The sequence below is a fragment of the Xenopus tropicalis genome, chromosome 6 (assembly GCF_000004195.4).
Source record: "Xenopus tropicalis strain Nigerian chromosome 6, UCB_Xtro_10.0, whole genome shotgun sequence".
Lineage (NCBI taxonomy): Eukaryota > Metazoa > Chordata > Amphibia > Anura > Pipidae > Xenopus > Xenopus tropicalis.
The window spans coordinates 13401229-13419927 of record NC_030682.2 but is presented as its reverse complement, the minus strand read 5'-3'; the positions used below and the strand labels follow the sequence as shown (position 1 = coordinate 13419927).

Here is an 18699-nt window from a genome sequence, read left to right as displayed (position 1 = left end):
AGGGAGAGAATTAGAAAGGCAACAGAAAATAACAATAAAATCTAGCCTCCTCAGGGATAATTGGCTTGCTGGTTCCTAGGGCCATCAACCCTGGCAACAAGATGACATTTTAAATTCCATGCTGGGGAGAGGCATAATAAAAATAGCAAGCAGTACTTAATACACAAAAGTGGGCCTGCCCCTCTGAGTGCGCCTAGGCTGGGAGATGCAGTTCTACCTTTGCCCACCCTGTTATATGATCTTAATTGTAATTTATATTTATATATTTCTATGTCCAGATTATAAGCACATTTCTTTCTTCCCCCCCCCCCCCCCCCCAAATGATTTCATTTCCTCGCTTACAGAGATTTGTATATACCCCCCCCCCCTCGGATTTCTTCTAATGTCGTGTACAATGCCGAACTTGCCATTTTGTTTAATGATTTGTGTACTTTCTGGTTGTATAGAATGCAATATTCCAATTGTATAGAATAAAATATTTGATTAAAGAAACTCTTATACTTTGGCAGTCTGACATTCATTTACCCGCGGTCTTGGACATGGGAGAGTCTGCCTGCATATGTTGGTCTTATAAAGGTCAAGTAGACTCTTATTATAAATTATGAAGGTGCAAGAAAACAGACCAATAATTAAAGGGTTAATTGATGATTTAATATGATGCAGACAGTGGCGTATTCTTAGATAATTGGCAAATGGTTCTGGAATGGTTTTGCTTTTTATTTATGGGTATATTCAGCAGCTATCTGGTTGCTTGGGTCAAAATGATCCTAGCAACCAGGCAGGGGGCTTAAATGGGAGACTGGGGGGCTGGAGCACAAAGATACATAATAGAAATTGAAAATAACAATAAAATTGTAGCCTCACAGAGCATTGTCATTTTTTGGCTGCTGGGGTCAGCGACCCTCACTTAGAAACGGGAAAGAGGAAAATAAAGACCAATTAAAAAGTTGTTAAGAATAGGGCATTATATATAGTACAACTTCCCCTGTGAGTCTGTATTTAAAGTCATTTTGACATTTTACTGGCAATAGATTTGCCTCATTAGTGCCGCCTAGAATGCTTATTCTGCAGAAAGCTTTACCATACCTGAGTAAAGAGCCCTAGAAGCTCCCTCTTTTTGTATAAGACAGCAGCTGCCATTTTAGCTTGGTCTCCATAGCTTCCTGCTGCAGCTCCAGTCATTGGTAGCTCAGATTACACATTGCTAGGGAGGGGGGAGTTTTAAAAAGCAAAAGAGAGCTGCACAGACTGGCCCCAGGAATAAAGGCTTTTTCTAAGAGAGGGAGTCTGATACAGAAGAACATGATTACAAAAATTGAGACAAGGAATCCTGTGTTTCTTTTGATAGAGGACTCAGTGCAGCTTTTCTGTGAGTGCTTATGGCTGTATTTAAGACCTTTCTCCTTGAAAGGCAGGTAAAGGAACTTCAGGCTCTCACTAACATCCATTCCGTGTATGGGGGTGTTCTGGAAGAATATTGGATGGGGGCCCAAACCTGCCCCCTATCGGCTATTTTCCTGCATTGACCCACCGGTTGCGGCCATTTTTTTTCTTGACTGAAGCTGCCAGCGATGTCCCAGCGGGTAGAGGTGGTAAAAGGCAAAAATAGAGAAGCCTGGTAATCATATAGAGAATAAGGAGTCCTAGCTTTTGGTCTAGTTGTAATTCATAGATAGGAAGGGAAATCCCAGTTATTAGAGAAAAGCAGATGTTGAACAAGAGACTGTACTGCGCCTTTAACTGACAGGTAAATAAGACCCCACACAGTTTATAGTTATTTTTTTAATCAGTGTTGCACTTTCTGTAAAAACTTTCAATAACGGACATATTATATATATTTCTATATAATACAAATGCGATTAATGCCCCCTGATACACCAACCAACCCTTCCGGTTGCGCTTAGAGTACTCACCCAACAGGGGCCTATTGTTTATACAGGGGATGGGCACATGGAAAACACAGTAAATATACTGCAGGTACATTTAAAGGGATAGTTCCCCTTTAGTATGTCATAGAATTGCCTATTCTTATCAACTGTTTGATTGGTCTTCTTTTTTTTTCATTATCTGACTTACTGTTAGGTTGTTGGAGGTCGCTGACCCTGGCAACCAAAAGGCTACAATTTTATTGTTATTGCTAAATGAATCTATTCAGGCCCTCTTCTGTTCATCTTCCAATCTGTCATTCAAACCACTACCTGGTTGCCAAGGTAAAATGCCCCCCAGCAACCAATTAACTGCTTATATTCCACATCTGCTGAGCAAAAAGGAAAAAAAATGAAGGCCAATTGCAAGTTGTCTCAGAATATCACTATGTAAGGCAAACGCGGGTGTTACGAGCTGTATCCAAATACATTGGACACGGGTTCAGTATTCAGTATTTACTGCATTGACCACACGCTTGGTCTCTCTCCCCCATAATAAGAATAGTCAGCACCCCCGTGGTTGTACGCTAAGGAGACACTAGAACACCCCCACCACTGATTGCATATTCCCAGTGCTGCGCTGTGGGCTTATAGCTGATAATAGTCACTCTCATTTCCAACCTAGGCTGTGCCTACAGAACAAATGACATAAAAGAATGGGTACAAGTCAGTCCATGTACAAAATATGGAGGTGCCTAACGGCTCTTGTAGTGATTTCAACAACAAAAAAGGGGTAAACGGAGTAAAAAAATGTTTATCTTTTACAAATGGCTTTATTAGTCGTTCCTTATTGGTTATTAGTGTGCCCCCTCAGCTCCAGTATTATTCCCTACTGCAAGAAATTCAACCGGGGCTCATTTATAAACACTGGGCAAATTTGCACCTGGGCAGTAACCCCTAGCAACCAATCAGTGGTTGGATTTTTTTTCCAGCCAGCTGCAGGTTAAAAACTAAAAGCAATCATCTGATTGGTTGCCATGAGTTACAGTCCAGATACAAATTTGCTCAGTGTTTATAAATGATCCTCACTGTCTATTGGGGTTCACTGCACACTGGAATCAGCCAATCAGAGCAGGGAGACATCTGCCAGCACTCACAGTGTGTTGGTTGCAAATGGACACCAAATACTCAACTGAACAGTCCACAGAATAACTAAATATATTATCTGTACAAGAAAAAGCAAATAAAGGCCATTAGTGAAAGATTTATGAAACATCCCCCAGACTTTGGTCTGTAGCGTCAGTTCCCCTTTAAGAACAGGCACAACCCAATACGTATTTGTGATTCATAACTGATTTTGGTCCTAAATGTGATTCTACATAAATCAAGAGTAATAAAGGTTTAAAATGAACTCCCAGCATGCCTTGCCAGCTGATTCTGGGAGTGGTGCTTAAATAGAACTCGGCTGGGTAACTTTAATTTATATTTATATGAAAACCTTTTCCTTATGTTCTATGTAAGCTAATAAGTAAATCTTTCCAGAGTTATCAAATATGTGATAAACTCTGGTTTAAAAAGAGTGGTTTTTCTCTTCCATAAAGTAATAGTGCCTGAAGGGGGCGCTGCAAGTGTTACCCCCAACGTATGTTACATTAAAAGCAATTGCATAGGATTCTATGAATGGTACAGAGGCAGCGAATCCCAAATCTTTCCTGAATTCCGAACCAATCCGAGCATTTGGGGATTTGCTATTTTTTCGTTCACATGACCAAAAGCCCCCAAATCAGGGGATCCCTAATGAATGTAAATAAGCACCATGACATCACATAAGTCTGTATATAGGGATAATAACACCCAGGTTGGGGTACATTGTACAGAGTGGAAGGAAACAATGGACTGAGACAGAACGACTGGGGAAGTAATAAGAGTAATGGAGAGTCCCAACATAATGCTCGTTATATTGCTCGTTAAACAATTATGCGAATTTCACTTGCATAAAATACTGGCTGTAAGGCTGATGCCACACGTGGCGTTTTTACGCTGCGTTTATTCTCAGCCTAAAAACGCTGTACAACCCACACAGCCCCTGACTATGGCGTTTTTCAGCCTAGTACTGGTGTAAGCAAATCCCGTTTCCATGGTGCTAATAGTGCAAAATAGCAAAAAACGCTGCGTATTTCCGCTAGGTCTGGCAGCTGCCTTTGCGTATACATAGGAATAGCTTGCTGTGCAAATACTGGCGTATTTCGGCCTACACTTGATCCGTACTAAGGTGTTTTCTAGCGTATTTCCGCATTGTGTGGTTTGCTTCGAGTCTTTTCAAGCTATTTCTATGGATGATGATATCGGGCGTTTTTCAGCCGCCGAGAGAATTAGAAAACACGCAGCGGGAAAACGCCACGTCTGGCATCAGCCCTAAGACCTGCTTGAAGTTAAAGTAAACAGAAATTAAGGCTTTACCAGCATGAGGTTTCATTGCATAAGTGCAGGCTTAAAGGAGAACTAAAGCCTTCAAATGAATTTGGCTAGAAATGCTGTATTTTATATACTGAACATACTGGGGTTAATTTATCAACACTGGGCACATTTGCCTAAGGGCAGTAAAGCCGGCCATACACGTACCTAGGTTTCCTATGGTGTTCATACCATGTGATGGCTGGTTTTTGTACTATGGCGACCGGTCGTTTAGTCAATGGGACAGGTTATATAATTTCAGTTGGATAAGGATAAACTCTGCGCCCGTATTGTGTATCGGACAAGATCCCTTGGGGGCCCTACAGTGGGAGTCACTTTCGTACGATTGGTGCCGCCAACTATTTCATGTTCAGAACGTCCTCCCATTGGTTATTTTTGGGGCTTTATCCTACAATTTCAGGCTGAATGTGAGTTTCAGATCGTTGCATTTAAACATCCGACTGATAGACGAAAGTTTGTTGGAAGAAGACTAAAATCTGAAACCTTAAAAGGTCCCCATACACGGGCTGGTTATAGCTGCCGATATGGGTTCCTTAGACGGATTCGCCAGCTTATCGGCCCGTGTAGGGGCACAAACGACGGGCCTGGCTGACCGATATCTGGCCTGAAATTGGGCAGATCTCAATCGGGCAGGTTAAAAAATCTAGTTGGATCGGGGACTGCATCGGCTCGTTGATGTGGTCCCTGGACCGACTTTTCCTATACCCGTCGTTATATTTTGATCATTTGGCCCTAGAGTCAAATGACCGAAATAGGTGGGTTTATCGGGAGAAGATCCGCTCGCTTGGCGACATCGCCAAGCGAGCGGATCTGAAGGTGTATGGCCACCTTAACTTGTACCAACCAGTGACTGGCTTTTTTCAGCCAGCTGCATGTAGAAAAATGAATACACTTGATTGGTTGCCAAGGGTTACTGCCCATAGGCAAATTCACCCAGTGTTGATAAATGACCCCTCACAGTACCAGCCCAGATCCAGGCCTTTGAAACTGTCCCCAGCTTGGATCATGTTAGGCCATTTGTGTGCCAGTGGCACTGCACGTGCTCAGTGAGCTCTGCTGGTGGGAAGCGAAGCTTAGGGGTCAACAGAAACCACCAAGTACAAAATGAGGGCTGATCAAAGTGACCAAACATCTATCTCACAGGTATCAGGCTACTTGCAGCCAAAATACAGAGCCCCCAGTCCAGTTACCTCACAGCTCAGATTCCTGTTACGGGAAAGAGCAAAATAAAATCATTATGTTCCTAAACAAACAAACAGCAGAAGATACCAACAAATGACATAGTAGTGTCGGTGAAAGCAGCCGGCGGGGAAGTGCAATGTCACTCGTTGTACCTTATTATATATTATCCATAATACATCACTAGAAAACCAAGTTTTGGGCCCTTTTTGGGGTATAGAACCGTTCCTGCCGTGGCCACCGTAATAAATCAGCATCATTCTCACTTACATGTGAGGCAATAATAAATCTTATTAATTAAAACAAAGTTCTTTGTATTAAAAAAAAGCTTAATCGCTCTTATTTGAAGATCTAAAAAAAAAAACTGCTAAAAATGCAAATGCGTCACTGCTAGAGGCACAGCGTCGAGCAGGGCACTCTGGCAGGGAAAGAGTTAATATTTGGAGTAAGCGATTGATTGGCTGTAGTTTATTCTTCCTTTGCTTCTTCTATGGGTGTGACCAATTGCTCAGGGGGGGTTAAGTCGCCTTCAGGGGGCGCTGCTGCGTCGCTCACGTCAGGTGACTGTTCGTTTTCAAAAGTCATTTCTGATGTCACTTCCTCGAGGCCCCAATGGGGGGGCAAGGGGTTGCCCGGGGCGGGCAGGCTATCCTCAGCCGGATGGCTGGCCAAGTTATCTACAGCTGCACCTTCTGAGAAGCTGACTTGTCCTGTTAAGGAGAGAGGGGTAATTATCATTACTAGTCATATAATATTATCATTAGTTCATCCCCTTCCCTAATAGAGCTTATTTATACAAGTTGGAGATGCCATAATGGTTGCTCCAATGAACTTCACCTGTAAGAAATATCCTAGCAACTTTTCAGTTTGTTTCCATTTATTTATCTTTTATGGTTTGTGAATTATTTTCCATCTTCTCCTGCTTTGAAATAGGGGGTCACTGACCCCGGCAGCCAAAAAACGATTGCTCTGTGAGGCTACAATGTTATTATTGTTACTTTTTATTACTAATCTTTCTATGCAGGCCCTCTCCTATTCATACCCCTGTTTCTTTTTCAACCCACTGTTTGGTTGCTAGGGTAAATAAGACCCTAGCAACTAGATAGCTGCTAAAATACCAAACTGCAGAGATGCTGAACAAAAAGCTAAATAACTGAAGAACCATAAAAAATAAACAGTGATGACCAATTGCAAATTCTTTCAGAATATCAATTTCTACCTTATACTAAAAGTTACATACCCATAAAAGCCTCCAGCTCCTCCGCACCCATGAACTGCTTGGTGCCAGCGGGCTCTGCGGCCAGATCCATGGATTCCGGTGATGCCATATCAATCAGTTTCTTTATGTCAGGAATTTCTGGCATCGATAAGGTGGAGGGATCTAGAACCCCTGGCAGGAGATAGGATATCAATGTAGCATTATTATTAGATATCGGGTGACAAGGATACTACTACAGGTATGGGACCTGTTATCCAGGGAAGCATTTACCCATTAAATAAACCCAATAGGGCTGTTCTGTCCCCAATAAGGGGTAATTATATCTTAGTTGGGATCAAGTACAGGTACTGTTTTATTATTACAGAGAAAAGGGAATCATTTAACCATTAAATAAACCCACTAGGACTGTTCTGCCCCCAATAAGGGGTAATTATTTCTTAGTTGGGATCAAGTACAGGTCCTGTTTTATTATTACAGAGGAAAGGGAATCATTTAACCATTAAATAAACCCAATAGGGCTGTTCTGCCCCCAATAAGGGGTAATTATATCTTAGTTGGGATCAAGTACAGGTACTGTTTTATTATTACAGAGAAAAGGGAATCATTTAACCATTAAATAAACCCAATAGGGCTGTTCTGCCCCAATAAGGGGTAATTATATCTTAGTTGGGATCAAGTACAGGTACTGTTTTATTATTACAGAGAAAAGGGAATCATTTAACCATTAAATAAACCCAATAGGACTGTTCTGCCCCAATAAGGGGTAATTATATCTTAGTTGGGATCAAGTACAGGTACTGTTTTATTTCTACAGAGAAAAGGGAATCATTTAAACCTTAAATAAACCCAACATAGACTGTACCCAAACTGGGGAATGAAGGCTTACTGTGGACAAAAGCCAATAGATACCTGGGTGCAGGACTCTCTGGACCGGCGGGGGAAGAACAAGTGAGCTTTCTGCTGGGTTCCCAAGGTCCATCTGCTCCGTACTTCCAGGTAAGTTGATCGCCTCCCTTGCGGCATCAGTCTGCCCATCGGCCGCCATAAGGGAAGTCTAACAGGTCAGGAATAGAAGAACCAAACAGTGAGCAAATCATATGCAAAATAATAATTTTTCACATCTTAGACACATCTGTACTAAATGTGAGTGTTTTTGGGGGGTGATTATTTTGGGTTACCGACTACATATTCAGCTTTCCCATTTGTCTCCTTTTCATAAGAAGAGTACAGTTGTACAAAGGCCCCATTTATGGTTAGATCTTATTCTCTTCCCAAGCTCTCATCACAGGGCATCATGGGATGTCTGGGGAGTATTTTGCTAAGGACGAGGTTCTCTCATGAATGATCCAATTGCTGACCAGCAAGTAAATCCATTGGATCAGGCCAATAAAGGCCTCAGGTAGATCTACCCATTTAAGGTCTGCTTTAGGCCAGTGGACAAATTTATCAATATTAGGCCCAGAACCAACGGTTTGGAACCTCAGTGAGGCCGATAAGAGAACTTTGAGAGCTCTGTACTGCCAGACCTTCTATGTGGATCATTAAATGGGACCTACAGTGCTGCTCAGATCAGGACGTGTGGACGTGGGTTTTGCAATAGGAAAAACAAACACTGAGCTGAAGTCAAGGTTTGGTGCTGGTTAATGATTAGGGTATCAACTGGAGGGACTCAGTGAATAAGACTTCGCCTGTTGGTAACCCATGACCCTTCCATGCACATAATGGGCTGAAATCTACTAAAAAAAACCCCAATCCTTTAGCATGAACAGCTGCAGATTTCCTTTCCTTATAGTGCTCAGCAATTTCTGTCACATGCTGCTCTCTTCGACTCTTTATATTAAATGGCCAAGGATAAAGAAAGCCATATTTACTGGTGTGCTCCTACCAGTGTGCTAGTAAATAGTGCCTGCTGATTGGTTGCTATGGGTATCTAGTACTGCAGCAAACCATGCCCACAGCAACCAATCTGACATCTTGCTTCATTATGTTAATTACATAGAAATGTAATAGTACACCGAGAACATATATACGGTTATTTATGGGTAAAAATGTTGCTGGGCAAACTCATTTTTAGCGCTAACAACAGTACTTACCTCCCTATATCCGTTAGTAGGGGGCACCAAGGGCTCCTCCTTAGGCGTTAAAGGGGAAGGGGGTATTATCTCTGTGTTTTTTATTGGCGATGCAGGCTTCAATGGGATCCTGTGCAGATATCCGTACCCTATTCCGCATCCCAAGCTGTAAAAGGAAAAAGCTTCAAGCAAAGAACAAAAGTGCACAGACTGCCCCCCAATAGAACCCCAAATTACTGGAAGGGGTGTCAATTCATTTGTCACCCAGTGAGTTGAATCACTAACCTAGTGTGGATATTTAGCACAGCCAAACCAGGCAAAATGGCACTGGCACCCAGGGCAATAGTACTTGGCTCAGTGCCCTGCCAGCCGTTGCCCAATGCTTACTACTCACACACAAACCCCCCACCAGTTGCTTACTTGCTCCCTCACTCCCCCTACAGGTCTGTCGGACAATCGCTCATCAGAATTGTGCTACTTTCCCCCGAAAGTGCCCTAGGAATGTGCCCCTATTGCCCACTCGTAGTTCCAGCCCTGATATTCAGTTAAGGATCCCCTCCTAGCTTCAGTGTTACGTTACCTTCCTTCCCCGCCCCAGGCACTATTGGGGGTCACAAACACCTCTCGGCAAGAGTCGGTCTCCGTGTTGTACACCAGCAGCTTCAGTGGTTTCCCTTCATGGGCCTCTACCAAGGCGTAGAAATCCTCAGACTAAGAAGGCAAGAAATGAGAACTTTTACACATGTTATTCACTAGAGGGCTCATTCACATCACAGAGATGGATTAGAACAGTCGAATTTGAGGGTTCTCTTGCTTTAATGGGGTTGATCATATGAAGTTTGATGCAAATTAGTTTTTAGCGCATACATTTGCATTAAGCCTTTACTTACTGGGGCTTTAGATGCCCTTAGGTTTAAATGTATCTATTAACAAGCAAACAACATTTTATTTGTTAAAAAAAATTTAAAAAAAAATGCGTTAAAGAAATGTATAATAGCCCAGAGATGTAGGAAAGGCTGGAACCAAGCATATCCACTAACTCACCTCCTGTAGAATCTGATCCGACCCAACTATGTAGTCCGTGTGGGACTGCAGGCCTGCCAGGGCAGCGGGGGAATTGGGCTCCACATCCTGGGGGTACACAATAAGTCCCGTGTGGTTACAGGTAACACAGCTGAGAGTAAATGTAGGCAGCAGAAGTCAGACTTACCAGTACGTGCCACACATGCTCGTTGGCACCTTGGAAGCTGCAGAAGCGCACACTGGCCCCCAGGAGCCCTTGCCCTCCCCACATGTTACTGGGGGTAACTTCCACCTCCCGCACTTTCATGCTCTTAGTGTTGTACACCTCCAGCTTCACGGGCTTCTCCGCATTGGCTTTCAGGAGGTCTTTGAACATGCTGTTCTCTTTATTCTGCAAGGACAAACACACATCAGCCCTGACCGGGCACAATGCCATCTCCATCAGGCACAGCAACTCCCATTTACCCATTTTCTGGCCAAACCCTGTCTAGTGGCTTCCATTAATATTAATACCAGGCTACCTGGCAGGATAAGGGCACTACTCTGCATTAGCTATGGGTTCCTATTCATACCCACCAATATTCCTGAAATGAAAGGCGTGGCAGTTTAGGTCACACCCCAATCTACTACGGTAACACCCACTTATCCATTACCCCACCCACCCTATTAGGTAACCGCATCTGTCGGTCCCAACTAAATAGGTTGATCTGGGAGGTACCAAACTTGTATTCAGTGTGTGCACAGCTATCAAGAACCCTGAATGAATAACGTTAAACAACCATATTAAAGGGGTGAAAAGCCCAAAATAAAATCTTGCTTGAGTGGTTCACTTTTTGTTAACTTTTAGTATGTTATAGAATATGCTATTCCTAGCAACTTTCCAATTGGTTCTTATTATTTATAATTTTTTTTTTAAATTACTTGCCTTCCTCTTAGATTTTTTCTACCGTTCAAATGGGGGTCACTGACCCCAGCAGCCAAAAACCAATGGCTCTGTAAACTTACAATTTTATTATTGTCACTTTTAATTTCTTATCTTTTTATTCAGACCCTTTCCTATTCATATTCCAGTCTCTTATTCAAACCACTGCCTGGTTGTTATGGTAAACAAGGCCCTAGTAACCAGCTGCTGAAATTCCAGACTGGAGAAATACTATATAAATAAAAAAATGAAACCCAAAAATCACCTAAGTAACTTTTCAATGGTTTCTGCACTGCTGGTTCTGCCTCTTGAAACAATATAGCATAGGCTAGCCTTTGCATGCTTCTTCATAGGTCTGTTTAGCAGCTGGCTTCTGCTACATTGCTTCAAAAGTCAGTTCCAATAGAAAGGCTTTTAATAGCAATTACATTGGCAAACCACTTTATATGCGGGGAAAACCAAATAATTAATATATATATATGCAATTTTTTAAGGGTTTATATCACCTTTAAAGAGGTGGTTTACCTTTAAGTTCACTTTTAGCAGGTTGTAGAAGGTCATATTCCTAGCAACTTTGCAATTGGTCTTCATTATATTTTACTCTACCTCTTTCCAGCTTACCGACAGACTATTGCTCTGTGAGGCTACTATTGTATTGTTACTTTTTTTTTATTAGTTATCTTCCTATTCAGTCCCCCTCCTATGCTTATTCACCCAAACCACTGCCTGGTTGCTATGGAAGATAGGACCCTAGCAACCAGATGGCTGCTGACATACCAAACTGGAAAGCTTCTGAACAAAAAGCCAAGTAACTGAAAAACCATAACAATTAAAAAATGAAGACCAAGTGCAGATTGTCTCATAATATCACTGTCTACATCGTATTAAAAATTCATCTAAAGGGGAACTACCCCTTTAAAATGACTGCATTATAGATGCCCAATAAATAACTTGGTCTGATGCATCCTCTGAGAACAAACAGTCATAATTAATCATCAGGTTTATGTCCCAGTTGATAGGTTATAACAAATGAGTGTGACAGTCAGTCCGTGTGTTCAGGCAGCAGATGGCGGGTTCCCATCAGTACTTGGCATGGGATAGAATTACACAGACTTGGCAAGCGGGTCTCGTGGCGCGACTACAGAAAGCTCAGGAACGATAGAATTAATGGCACAATATAATGTTGCAATATACTCAGGCCACATGGATTCAGCTATATGGCAATTCCCACTGCTATGTATTAAAGGAAAGCTATACAATGTCGGTCTCTATATAAATGTATTGTATAAACAAGCTCAAGCCTTTTACTCCTGCACTACTTCCTGTTACAGTTAGAGCTGCATTACTTCCTGTCAGCTGATCTCTGAGGGAGCACACAGCCCATCACTAAATGGCGGCTCAAGGGAAAGGATGTAAAAGGGCAATATTTACTGATATATATATTCCAGTTTGGCGAGATTCTTTAATTGGTCACGTAACAAAATATAAACTATCTGTTGGCTAAGTACACAGATGCGGACTGGAAGGAGTAATCACACTGTATTGAAACAAAGCAGCGGAAGCCGGTTGATTAATAGACCAGGAGGGGAACTGACTTTTGCTACATTGTTTCAAGAGTCAGAACCAGAGAACAGAATGGGGCAATGCTCCAATAGCAATTACACTGAAAATAACTGTAAAACCCGTAACTTGAAAGTTGCTTTTAAAAATATTTTCAAATAATGGCAACCTTTGGCTTAATTACAGGTCATTACAATGGCTTCTTGTTGTAAAGTTTATTTCTTATAACTCTAACCAGGAAGGGCTGCCTATATAAAAACCAGTCTAACCTCCCTAGCAGCCCTGGGCCTTCAGTGGTGTTGTACCAGCTGTGGTAGAGTCAGAACCAGCAGTGCAGACAGAAACATGGGCGCTACAATAGAACTAGTGCAGATACGCAAAGCAACCAATCAGATCTTTGCTTTCATTATAAAACTTGGAGTAGGAATAGTAGAACTAATTTTGATTGGTTGATAGGGATAACTGCACAAATACGCAGAGGGGGGATGTTCTGGTTTCTATATATGCAGTTAGCCTTGTGCTCCCTGCCTCTGGACAGGGTATTTGTGCCCTTTAATACCCTGGGACTGAACTCAAACATCACAAGGAATGTCTGTATATATTTATTTCCTCCCACATTCACAATAGTGCCAGTTAGAGCAGGCAGTAACGCATGTCTCGCTCAGCCCTTTAGACTGATATCTTGATGGTAGGGGATTTAAAGTGAGCGGAACAGAAAGAGCCTTCTCTCCTGGTACCAAGGAAACCTGCCCACTGCCCATGTACCCGCTACGGAGAATATCATTAAACCAACGCTGAGTTGCAGGAATAAATCAGCTTCCAAAGAGAGAAAGGATCTGGCTTGTTACAAGCCCTGCTTACCAGTCGCGCGTGGCCAATCGCAATAATAAAATCAAAAAAGGGTTCAAGTCCCGCACTCTGTGCTGGCGAGTTCTCCTGGATCTGGAACCAATCAGAATAAAATAACCGGTTAGTGTCCGCTTCAGAAGGAGAGTTTTCTTGGCTCCAGTACCTTATAGGAATGAACATGGGGACCTGGGGGCTCCACACTGGTTAGCAGGGCCCTCAATTATTGGTCCACCAGTCACCTCGATCCTCTGGGTGGTGGCCCTGACAACCAGTAGCTTGGCACCCCAGTAAAAAAGAAAATGCCCCTTATTCACATGGTCACACCCAAACCACATCTAACTACTTACCTCATATATCATCTATTGTTTATCTATTTATATAAATATATTTATATATTTAACTACTTACCTTATCTATCTATCTATCAATCAATCACCTATCTATCTACCCATCTATCTATCTATCTACCACCAATCTATCACCAATCTATCCATCACTAATCTATCCGTCTATCTATCTGTCTATCTATCTATCTATCTATCTATCTATTACCAATCAATCTCTCATCAATCTATCTACCCATCTATCTACCCATCTATCTACCCATCAATCTACCCATCGCCAATCTACCCATCGCCAATCTACCCATCGCCAATCTACCCATCGCCAATCTACCCATCGCCAATCTACCCATCGCCAATCTACCCATCGCCAATCTACCCATCTATCACCAATCTATCACTAATCATCAATCTCTCACCAATCTATCTATCTATCTACCCATCTATCTATACCCATCTATCTATCTATCTATCTATCTATCTATCTATCTATCTATCTATCTATCTATCTATCCCCAATCTATCACTAATCTATCATCTATCAATCAGACTCTCATCAATCTACCCATCTATCTATCTCTCATCAATCTACCCATCTATCTATACATCTCTCATCAATCTATCTACCTACCTATTTACCTATACCTCTAGCTCAAGCCCTGCTGCTAATCATTTTCAATTCTGTTACTTCAGCCACTGCCTAAATATTAGAGTAAGTAGGACCCGCAGAACAAAAAGCTACATTTTTTTCAAACCACAGAAGATAAAACATAAAGACCAATTGCAAAAAGTCTTAGATAACCTCTGTCTAAAAAATGCTGAACTGCCCCTTTAAAGAGCCTCTGCTAATTATTTCCCGTTCAGAAAGCAGCCGGAGCTGGAATGTACCACCCTGATTTTGTCCCTAGTGTAATCCTACGGGGAGATCCGATATGCAGGGTGTCTGCTTCTATTTCTCATACCCCCACCCATCACCATGCCTGCCTCCATACAGAGCCCCTGCACCCATTGCTGGCTAGCTACTGGGCCAGGAGGGCAGGGTGATAGGACACTGGTCAAGTGTCAGCAGGAAAAATCAGGAGATGGGCAGAGATGGGCAGATCCTACTGACCGACAGTGGCCTTGGCACTAACAAATGCCACGCAACCCTCACTACTTGCCTTACAACTCACACTAAGCCTGGAGATGTTCCCCCTGAGCCATGCAACTCCCCAGCTGTGGTGCCAGGACAGCACGTACTACTCTTACATAGCAACGCAGATTGAAATAATTACTTGGCAGTGTTGGCACCAAAAAATAACTTTTTTTTGGTATTAGTCATAGGGTATAGTGCTGCCATACCACTTCCCACTGACGGCAGAACAGTCAGGCAAACAAATTGCTCTAGCTGCAGGCTGGCCGCACACGTATTAACCATAGTTCTCCTGTTGTATATAAACCATCCATAGCTGGGTGTGTCCTAGCAGTCCTTGGGCTGAAGTGTGATGTCATTTGGGGTGGAGACAGCCAAACAGGGCCATAAATGGAACTCTACATAACAGAGAGAACTTTCTGGGATTTCTCATAGCCTGTATTAAAGGGCAACATAAACCTCTGCCACTGCATGTATTCCACTGTACAATGCTTAATCCTGCAGGAAGATTCAAGGGTACAGTGGCCCTTTAAATAGCAGCTGGAGGGAGCTCCATCTGGGGCATAGGAATTAGTTCTCATGAATATAATCTGTATAATGCTCAGCAGTCTGTATAAACTGCAATTACAGGCAATTACTGTGGATTTGTATGTCCCCGTGCCAGTGTCGGCACGTTGGTTCAGTCCCCTGCCACTGTGTACATCTGTCGTGCCAAGCGGGCTCCAGCAACTGGATTAAACATTAACGAGCCGTCACATCCCAGATTAAACAGCATAAAGCTGCCGAGCGGTACCGCAACAACAACTAAAAGCCTTACAGCTGTGGCGCGGGGAGTTGTGAGGAAACACATTACTTCAGTGGTGGCTAGGGGGCACGTACTGCCCGAGTCTCGGATTAAAGGGGAAACTAAAAATCAACACACACATCATTAGATTCCAGAACTAGTTAAGGCAGCACAGATGGTTTCACCATGCAGTATTATGAAGGGGGTTAATCCACTTAGGTCCATTTCTATCAGCCCCCACTAAAACCTCCCTATGTATAAGTGAATGTAAGCTGCTAGTTCCTACCCTCTTGGTGAGGGGTGGTTAGACCTTTCCTTGGCTTCTGCCCTACCCTCGGCATCTTGCCACACCTGGTGGGGCTAAACCTGGCCCGGATTCAAAACCGGCCCTGGCATTTCAAGTACACAGAGGCCCAAACAGCCCCCCCCCCCAGCCCAATAAATAGTGAGTGTCTATGGCATCTTACAGCAGCCCCTCTGGCATTTGCCAGAACCCACAGATTGCCGGTTCGGGCCTGAGTTAAACTCTTATGGCTCAAAAAGTTGACATATCTGCAGGTATGTAGTTATATCCAAGCTAAGTCAGATCATCAAGGGGTCTAAACCCCCACACTGTCACATAATGATGCTGAATAATGTAGTTCTGCTACTAGCACCTATGGGGGCTGAAATCATGCAATGTCAGTGGCCCCAAGACTGACCATGATGGCCCCTGACAGGGGTGATGGGTGCTTTTTGTTTAGGGTCTGAAAACTCAAGAGTAACTATAACCGCTATAAATCAGTCAGGGCACCACCAGGCTTGCAGCAATGCATTATGGGTGTAGACCTAAAACAAACGTTGCCATGGGCGCAACAGGGGACATCATAGCAGAGAGCAACATTCTGGGGATCTGCACAAGCTGCTACAATAGCCTTTGGATGCAGGGGATAGTGGGAGTTGTAGTTCAGCAACAGCTAGTAAAGCACATCTTGCTAATCCCGGCACTAGGCCATAAAGGGTTAATAAGGAAACCCAAAACTACACACCTACGTGCCTGCAGGTTTAGCAAGCAGAGCGTGGAACAACGAGTTGTGTGGCAGGAGCCAAAGGCTCAGGGTCACACCCTTCATCCAACCAGACGGCCCAGGTGCATAGCAGCACAGACACGCCTTCCCATCATGCACAGGGGCCCTGAAAATTACACCTTAAATAGGACAGACAGTGCATTTAACTGCATTATTTGCACCACTCTGTTCTGTAGCTGGGGTACTCGTCATTCCCTGACACCATCTCACCCTTACTATACACCATACTGTACTCTTACAGCCCCTAACCCCACCATCTCACCCTTACTATACACCATACTATACTCTTACAGCCCCTAACCCCACCATCTCACCCTATACACCATACTATACTCTTACAGCCCCTAACCCCACCATCTCACCCTTACTATACACCATACTATACTCTTACAGCCCCTAACCCCACCATCTCACCCTTACTATACACCATACTATACTCTTACAGCCCCTAACCCCACCATCTCACCCTTACTATACACCATACTATACTCTTACAGCCCCTAACCCCACCATATCACCCTTACTATACACCATACTATACTCTTACAGCCCCTAACCCCACCATCTCACCCTTACTATACACCATACTATACTCTTACAGCCCCTAACCCCACCATCTCACCCTTACTATACACCATACTATACTCTTAGAGCCCCTAACCCCACCATCTCACCCTTACTATACACCATACTGTACTCTTACAGCCCCTAACCCCACCATCTCACCCTTACTATACACCATACTATACTCTTACAGCCCCTAACCCCACCATCTCACCCTTACTATACACCATACTATACTCTTACAGCCCCTAACCCCACCATCTCACCCTTACTATACACCATACTATACTCTTACAGCCCCTAACCCCACCATCTCACCCTTACTATACACCACACTATACTCTTACAGCCCCTAACCCCACCATCTCACCCTTACTATACACCATCCCGTACTCTTACAGCCCCTAACCCCACCATCTCACCCTTACTATACACCATACCGTACTCTTACAGCCCCTAACCCCACCATCTCACCCTTACTATACACCATACCGTACTCTTACAGCCCCTAACCCCACCATCTCACCCTTACTATACACCATACTATACTCTTACAGCCCCTAACCCCACCATCTCACCCTTACTATACACCATACTATAGTCTTACAACCCCTAACCCTACCATCTCACCCTTACTATACACCATACTATACTCTTACAGCCCCTAACCCCACCATCTCACCCTTACTATACACCATACCGTACTCTTACAGCCCCTAACCCCACCATCTCACCCTTACTATACTCTTACAGCCCCTAACCCCACCATCTCACCCTTACTATACACCATACTGTACTCTTACAGCCCCTAACACCGACACCATCTTGCCCTTACTACAGACAATACTTCCACTCATAGGTGAAGACACACAGAGCTACTAGTAGCAGCTACTTGTCACGGCTACAAAAATAGACAATGCTAATCATTTACTGATATTGTCTATACTTGTGAGGCAATTCTCAGTATTGTCTATGGCAGGGGAATTACTGGTATATGCTCCTAAGTACTAAGTAAACTCCATCTCTTCAACAGACACCATCTTGCCCTTACAACAAAATACCTCCTCTTACAGCCCCTACCCAACACCATATTTACTCTACACACACTATTCCAGTTACAGCTCCTTCTCCTTGACTTACAAAATACATTATCTATAGTTACAGTCCCTATTACATTAGTTGTAGTTCAACAAGACCTGGATTCAGCCTGAGGCTTCAGATCTCTTTACAGGAGTCTGGGGAGGGAATGCAAAGTGTCAGCGGGACTCTACATTACTCTAACAGGGGACTGTGTCAGAACTACAACTCCCACCATTCTCTCCAGCAATAAGACAGGTGAGGCATGCTGGGAGATGTAGTTTAGTCTGCAAGAGTGCAGGTTCCTATGACTGCCGGTTAAAACAGACAGTGTATATATAATTACTTACCCCATGCACATGGTATCCCTCGGTGCCCCCTTCCAGGGGCTCGGAACTCAGGGACATTGACAGCCCCATGCCTCAGCCTGCAGTTGATGCTGCCTACAACCCGAGAGAACAGCCCGTAAAGCCGGAACCCCAGCAGCCGAATACGCTGGCACTGACAGGCCAACTAATCCATCACCGAGAAAGTGAGCGCCTAGACGATGGGGCACCAATCAAACGCCGA

The 18699-nt window shown here is 43.5% G+C and overlaps 1 protein-coding gene across 1 annotated transcript; it reads right to left on the bottom strand.

Annotated features, from left to right (window-relative positions):
* Window positions 1–5816: 5816 nt before the first annotated feature.
* On the bottom strand, window positions 5817–18635 carry gorasp1 (golgi reassembly stacking protein 1). The gene is given in 9 exon segments (NM_001004805.1): window positions 5817–6229; window positions 6760–6909; window positions 7648–7792; window positions 8832–8976; window positions 9391–9521; window positions 9855–9941; window positions 10021–10224; window positions 13177–13257; window positions 18480–18635. Coding segments are annotated over 9 exon segments (1254 nt in total). The 5' UTR covers window positions 18549–18635; the 3' UTR covers window positions 5817–5987.
* Between the last annotated feature and the right edge of the window lie 64 nt (window positions 18636–18699).